The sequence below is a fragment of the Embiotoca jacksoni genome, unplaced genomic scaffold (assembly GCF_022577435.1).
Source record: "Embiotoca jacksoni isolate LCO1_2020_lvr unplaced genomic scaffold, fEmbJac1.0.p SCAF_8, whole genome shotgun sequence".
Classification (NCBI taxonomy): domain Eukaryota; kingdom Metazoa; phylum Chordata; class Actinopteri; family Embiotocidae; genus Embiotoca; species Embiotoca jacksoni.
In genome coordinates this window covers 781,305-788,767 of record NW_027185436.1, presented here as the reverse complement: position 1 = coordinate 788,767, position 7,463 = coordinate 781,305, and the positions used below count along the sequence as shown (strand labels likewise).

Genomic DNA, 7,463 nt, shown 5'->3' with positions numbered 1-7,463 from the left:
CTATATTGACAAAATTAATATGAGAAGTTTGTGTTTCATTTCAATGCAAAAAAAATTCTTTAATAAAGTTACTATAATAAACTATGATAGTAAATTCTACTAAATGAAGACAACCGAGTTTGTTTCTTTGACACCAGAAATGTTTATTATTTTATGTCGACTTCAGGCCAGAAACTAAATATGATAATCCTGTGTATGTGTTTGTCATCTGTGTTGGCATTCACCTGGAAAGAGAGAACACATGTTCAATCACATTTGGAGGGAGGGAAAATGTCACCTAAGCAAACTTTGTGCATATAGAAACAATAAATTCACATTTTTCCTCTTTAAAACCAAATATTTTTTTACAAAAGGAAAGTAGCAGACAGGCTGTGGAGTGTTATTCTTTCTTCTTTAAAGAGATGGAAAATCATAGCTGCTGTATCGTTGATCCAGACGGGAACAAAAAGTGTTTTTAAGAGATGCAGAATTCTGTCTTCTTAAAAATGTTAATTCATACATCAAAGTGGTTTCGAAACATTTACAGATGTGCAATTCTGAGAGTATTTTTCTGAACTTACAACTGTCTGGGTGTGACTCAGTGTTTTTCACCTTCCATCAGCATCTGGTACCGAGTTCAGGAACAACTCGATGTATCTCTGATCTACAAATTAGAGAAGGAGCAAATGTGCAGTCAAATTCTGGCACCGATCAATGAACAGCAAAGATCATCAAATACCTTTTTCACATATATGATGATAATAATAATAATAATAATAATAATAATAATAATAATAAACATTATTTGTATAGCGCATTTCTTACAAGAAATGTAGCTCAAAGTGCTTTACAGCAAGAGAATTACATGCAGTGTTTCTCATAAAAACAGATATAAAGGACCATTGAAAAATATAGAAAAGAAATGAGATGCATGAGGCCATAACAGACTAGAAAGACGAGGGATTAAGGAAAATGAAAACCCGCTGGAGAGAACCTTACACCTCAGGCATTTAAGATGCTTTAAACATTAAATACAAAATCCATAGAAGAGCTGACCAATATGACGATATTTTCCATATCGCGATATTAGATTTTGACCATCGTAATGTTGTGATGTCTTAAAGGCTCCATTACAGTGACGCGATGTCCTAACAGGTGCGGCACATCAACACGCTGATTAACCAGCGTGACTGTTGCACAGGTGTGCCTCGGACTGGTCGCAATAAATGTCCACTGCAAAATGCAATTTCACCGTGAACAAAAATGACAGCGTTTTGGCACAATGTTGGTTTTCAGGTGGATAATTATTTCATCACAGAAGAAGTGCTCTCTAAAATATACATTTTGTGTGCATTAAAGATGTCTATTTTCTCGTGAAAAAAGAAAGCACTTGTTGCACTTATATTTTGGTTGAGTAAATTTTTGTCCATCCTATTTTTATCAATGAGGATTGGCTAAATAACATCAACACCACTCTGTATAAATGCAGTACTGATCAGCAGCAACCACATTCTGAGCTACCGAAAGAACTATACTCCGAATTCAAAACTTCTGTAAACACAGTTCCAAGAAAAACTGAACATTAGAAGCTTTATAAAGGGAGGATTTTAGCATTTAGCACTATTATTTTGAGTTAGGTGTACTTAATGAACAGGCAACTGAGTGTAGATTACATATTCAACATAAGTCAGTCTTTATTTTTGAGCCTAATTTCAAACTAAAAATGTAGTCTGGTGTAAAACATGATGGGGAAAAACGGGCCCCTACAAGTTCCAGCATTCTCACCGATGTTCATTCTGTCTCTGGACATGGCGGACACGGCGTCCTGGTGGCAGCTGAAGTGAACGTCAGCCTCTCCGCTCGGCTTTCCGTCGGGGCCGCATTCGATGAGGATCCTAGACACGACTAGAGGAGAAAAGAACTGAAAAAGAAAAAAGGAAAAACATTAGAATTCCAATCATGTCCGCTGGCACAAATCCAGCTCCGGCATCTCGTCATGTTTTTACCTTCACGATGTCTTCTCCAGAAACCTGAAAAGGAAGTCCTCTCATGTGGATGAAATGTGACAGCACGGCCGAGCTCTGGGGGGACACTGATGGAGGAGATACGTCACCACGGTGATATATATTATGTACATGTATATATACAGTATATACTGTACATGCATTATATATATATATATATATATATATATACGCGTGTCCTGAAACCCCTCACTGGTTTTGTGGTTGGTTGGTGAGGCCGAGACGTTCCTCCCGTTCGCTGACAGAGCGCTGTTGGGGGAAGGAGCTGAACTCGCCCTCCTCTTCTGACTAGAATGAATGTCATCTCTTCTGCTGGGAAACACCTCAATATACCTGAAAACATTTCAAATGGCAAAAGATCAAACAAATACGATCACAGAAGAGAAGAAATGCTCAATAAAGGATTTCAGGAATGTTCTTCTCCAAACAGTTTGTTCGTATTTGGATGGTAGTGTGTACAGGCGGGTATCTGCAGCATCCCACCTGCTTCCTATGAGCTCTCTGTCTCTCTGCAGAGCTTCATTGGCTGCTTCTTGAGAGGAAAACTGCACAAAGGCCTCCCCTGACTTTCTTCCTCTGGCATTTGTGACGATGGTGACGCCGTTCTCCACTACAGTCAAACCTGCGATTTACAGAAAGTAAATCATCTGCGTGACCTATTACTACCTGTACTAAAAAATAATCAATACAACGTATAGAACTAAATCAAAAAATATACTTCTCAGAACACATTTTCAACCTGGCTGACAAATGGATAACCGAGTTCAGCATTTCAAAAAGTGTTAAAGAGTTCATCAGCAGACTGAGCAGTGAAATAATAAAACTTCTTGAAAGACAGTTCTTGTAACAGAGTCCTACGAATAAATGCAGGATTGAATTAAATCTGTGTCAAACGTTAACTGAAAAACAAAGAAACTGATTCAAAAAAAAAAATCTGTTTTTTTTCAAGGAGACACCAATACAATTACAATTATAAATTTGTTTTACTTTAATTTACCAATTAATTCTATTCATTTATAAATAAGGTGATTGATTATTGACTTGGTGAAGGCAGTTTACCTGTAAAGAAGTGGAGGATGTCGACCTCGGTGCAACTGAAGGGGAGCCCTCTGAGCTTCACCACCCCGTCTTCTGCTGCCGGCTGGACGGCGCTCTTCAGAAGGGCTTCAGCATCGCTGTTCGACACTTCAAACACTGAGAGCAGGACAAGGGGGAGTTTTGTTCATATTATTTATATGGACAGCATTGTTCCTTATCAATTTGAATTCCTATTAAGTCAATCATTTCTTTCAAATAACTGGGATACTATTGTTCCATGAAATAGACACCAAACAAAGCTTCGATGTGCTGGCCTGCTGTGTGCTCGTTGATTGACAGTTCGTCGTCACGCCACATTTCCGTAAGTTAAATGTTTGTACATGACTGAAGTACCTACCCCGTTAGCACAATGTAGCTGTATGACCAGACATTAGCCAATCTGTGGATCAGTCAGCATTTCCTGTAAGCTGGTGTTCGTGTGGCCAGTGACGTCGCACCATGCTGTGTCTAAAGCTACACACAGTCTGTGGTCACTATTGGCTGATGTTGGTGGGACAGTATCAAACACCGGTCCTCGGGTAAGTGATGACTTGATGTGTGACGTTAACGATTGTTTTGAGAACTGCCGTTTTGAAGCAACAAGTTTGGTATTTCAGCCGTCACCATCTCGGTGTATTTTATGGCGCCAAAAGTGACCATATTTGGATGAGCAGGGGGAGGAGCAAAGGGATGGCTCTGACTCAAGAGCCTGACTGCTTAGTAAATACATACACACACACACACACACACACACACACACACAAAAGCTACACCAACAGCATATTAACATCTCCTCACACAACACCTAACACAACCTTTTACTGTAATGACTGCTCTGACTGTCTTTGTGTTATTCCTTTAGTGGATTGTCTTGTTAATAAAAAATGTAAAAATTTGGACTATTTATTGACTTTGTATTTCATGACAGAAGTAGAATGCGAGTCTGTGGAGCCAGAGCCTTTCTGGAGCCGACCCCTAACTGGCCCTTAGTGGAACTTTAAAGGCACTTCTGTATTGGATTCACTTTTCAGACCCAGAAGCTACGTCTGCTTTAATGTTCTACAGCAATGTTACCTGTTGTTTATAACACTCAAATGGCCCACTAAGGCAATAACAGTGTGGTTCTGAAGTCAACGTGCACAAGACCCGGACCCTAAAACTAAAGAAGCTAAATGCCATCAATTATTCTGATTACACACTTGCTTTTTCCTGCAGCGACATGACAAACTGTCCTTCGGTGTATTTAAGTTTGTAACGTGTGTGTGGAGGTCAGAGAGGCAAACCTTCAACATATCGTGGACCGAGGTACTGTCGGTGCTTCTCCAGAGCTTTGCTGACGTCCTCCTCGTGCTCCATCTCAATGAAAGCCCGTCCGGACGGCCTCCCCAGCCAGTCCATGGTCAGGTGGACACCCTTCACCCCATCCCGGATCCTACAATCTGAAGCACAGCAACATTATGGTGGCTCGTACTTTGTTCTTTTTTTTTTCTTTTTACAAACAATCCTGAAATGTATCCAGGGTACACTTACATATCTGATGTTGATCAGTAATGACTTAAGTTGTCACTCTCCAGACTCTCACCTGAGAAGAACTGCAGGAGGTCCTGAGCACTGCACGACCATGGGAGACCTTTCACCTGCACAACGTACACCTCCTTGGCTTCTGGTTCCGAGTCAGGCTGGTAGGCCGGCAGTGGTGGGTATTCATATTCATATGGTGCCCCTGCCTGGAAAGACAAGATGTAAAAAAAAAACTAATTCTGAGCGAAGTTCCGGTCAAGTGTCTTGGCACGACACCGGGGCCGGTATGTTGACTACCTTGGTACAGAAGCGCTGCTGGCTGCTCGTCACTGCGGCCTGGAGCTGGGACAGTGTCCGCAGACCGACGGTCCGGGTCGTTGAAGTCCATGTTCGCTGCTGGATGAGCCCACACCTGCCCGACGACACGCTGCCTCTTGTTTTGATCGCTGTCGGTAACGTTAACTGTCTGACTGCGACACAGCGCTGCAGTAAAAACAACACAGACTTACTGTTACATGACATTTTGCTGGCAAATTGAGCCGGAAGTCAGACTAATAACCAGCCAGTCTGGAATACTGGACCACACAGATGTCCAAAACAGTTTCAGGCCGGTTCTTCCTGAATTCAGCAGGTTAGTTTAGCAAACTACCGGCTTAACATCACCCAACGAAGCTGGGCACTCTCACGTGGTTCAGTGACACTCAAGGGCAACTCTCGACTCCAGTCTCGTAACGATCAAGTGAAACGCAGCATGCCTCTAGCATCCGCTTAAATCTTTCAAAATAAAAGTTGATACTTATGACGTTTGTTTGTGTTATTTTGTTGTTTTTATTATTGTTGCTCTGTGATACTTGTTGTCACTACATAAAAAAACACGAACTCTGCATGGAGTTTACTCAGTTATCAATGGGATGGTATATATATATATATATATATATTTTTTTTTTTTTTTTTTTTTTTTTTAATGTGATATTGAGCACAGTTAGTAATAGCAGGTCAGCTATTGATACGTTGTTTTTTTTTACTTGTTCTATAATTTTCTGATTTGACTCAGTTGTGTTGTATGTGAAGTGGTATAATAATGTGTCACAAAGGGAGAAAAGAAAAACATCTGCCACATGCTGAAATTCTCACATTTCTAGACAGAAATATGAATAAAATGCTTTTCATCATAAAAAAATTTAAAAAAAGATCTCAATTTTGAGAAGTACACGCGCTTCATTTTAATTGGTAGGCTACCAAAGAAGTGGTGTTACTGTGAACTTTTTCAAACTTGATGGTGTTTAGTAGCCTTTCTCCCAAGGACTTCCTCTCTCACATTCATGCACACTGCCATCTAGAGGTGTGGATGTAATCAGAAGCCTCATAATATCTTACAGGTCATTGCAATCAAGGGATATATATTTCTCCAGTTCATCTAGGAAAACAGAGAGACCTTGCATCTACTCTGGCAGCTACAGTGTTTTATCAGAAAAAAACACGTTGTTCTGTGTTCATGTGCTCTTATGCCGATCTGTCGCAGAGAAAAACAAGTTTGCTTCGAGCAGAAGACAATTAAACTGTATATCCTCCTGAATTTAGCCTGTTAAATTATATTTTGATAATATCCAGAGGGCAATTGGGTGAATAAAGTAAGGAAAACTTTGATATTTTATAGATAATCGGGTAAAATCTGCATTCATTATACTTGCAGTGATCTTGCTGTGGGGATGAAATGGAAATGAGATGGGGATATACAAATAGGATTTCAAACCGATGCATATTACTGAAAGTATTTTGTTCAGGCAAACAAACAAATAACCTGTTGGTTTGCTTTGTTGTGGATGTATGCAGTGAATAACGAGATATTTGGCCTACTTAAGTGAAAAAACATTTCAAAATGAAGTCAAAACTTTTCTCAGTTTTGGCTAGTCTATAACTAGTCATTGATGCTGTGCCATTGGACAGCCTATAACCTTTTCATGTTTCGTGTAATGGATGCAATTACAAGCTTTACTTTTAGTCAAAAGAAGTAAAGGGAGTTTTTAAGAAAAAAGTAAAATTGCTGATTTCAAAAACTCAAAAAAAGTATTACTGAGCATTTGTTTTGTTAAAAAAAAATTATAATAATTATTCTGAATTGCAAACACTTAATCTAACCTTTGCTCTGTTATTTGCTTGCAGAAAACTTAATATTTCCCTTTAATCACATGATTGTGACATATTTCTTAATGCAAAAAAACACGTGACAGGAAAGACCTTTTCTTGTGATATGTTACTCATCCATCTATAGATGACATTCCTGCAATGTGTCATTTTGACAATTTGAATATTAACTTACATCATAAAAGATAAACGGAATGTGCATTCGTGACTGGGCATTAGAGCAGAAAAAGCAATAATATTGTCTTCCTCATCGTAATGGCTTTCTGGTTGTTGTGGGCCAGGCCTGTCTCAGCACACCAACAGCTGCTGGATTTCATCCTTATGGGCCATGTTGTTGCCATGACTACACACATCCGCAAACTTTGTCATACCTTTTGGAATGCATACCTTTTCAAGCTTTCGAATCTCATTTAAGAAAAAGAAAGTCTATTCATTTGTATTTGTCGTGAAGAAATGTAGTGTTTATTGTCAAATTTAAAATAAACCTATCATCTTGGTGTTAAAGCTGTGTATATGGGAACTGAAGAAGGTCATAAACAGGCAGGCAAATTGCCAGATGACTGAGTGGGAGACTGGGCTTTATCCAAATTGATCACAGTAGGGAAAGAAATCTGAGCTTTAGATATCGTCAAGCAAGAAATATGTTTAAATAGACAGTTACATTTGGCTGTGGTTTAGTTTTGTTTGCAATTTCTACCGAAGGGCCAACACAGATAA

At 39.4% G+C, this 7,463-nt stretch overlaps 1 protein-coding gene across 1 annotated transcript; it reads right to left on the bottom strand.

Annotated features, from left to right (window-relative positions):
* Nucleotides 1–118: 118 nt before the first annotated feature.
* On the bottom strand, nt 119–5,310 carry grsf1 (G-rich RNA sequence binding factor 1). The gene is made up of 10 exons (XM_069138882.1): nt 4,899–5,310; nt 4,663–4,807; nt 4,364–4,519; nt 3,063–3,197; nt 2,487–2,625; nt 2,197–2,336; nt 1,986–2,071; nt 1,765–1,900; nt 561–643; nt 119–224 (listed from the first exon to the last, which is right to left on the bottom strand). Exons 1-9 carry the CDS (start codon nt 5,121–5,123, stop codon nt 588–590), a joined length of 1,218 nt encoding a protein of 405 aa, XP_068994983.1. The 5' UTR covers nt 5,124–5,310; the 3' UTR covers nt 119–224; nt 561–587.
* Nucleotides 5,311–7,463: the final 2,153 nt, after the last annotated feature.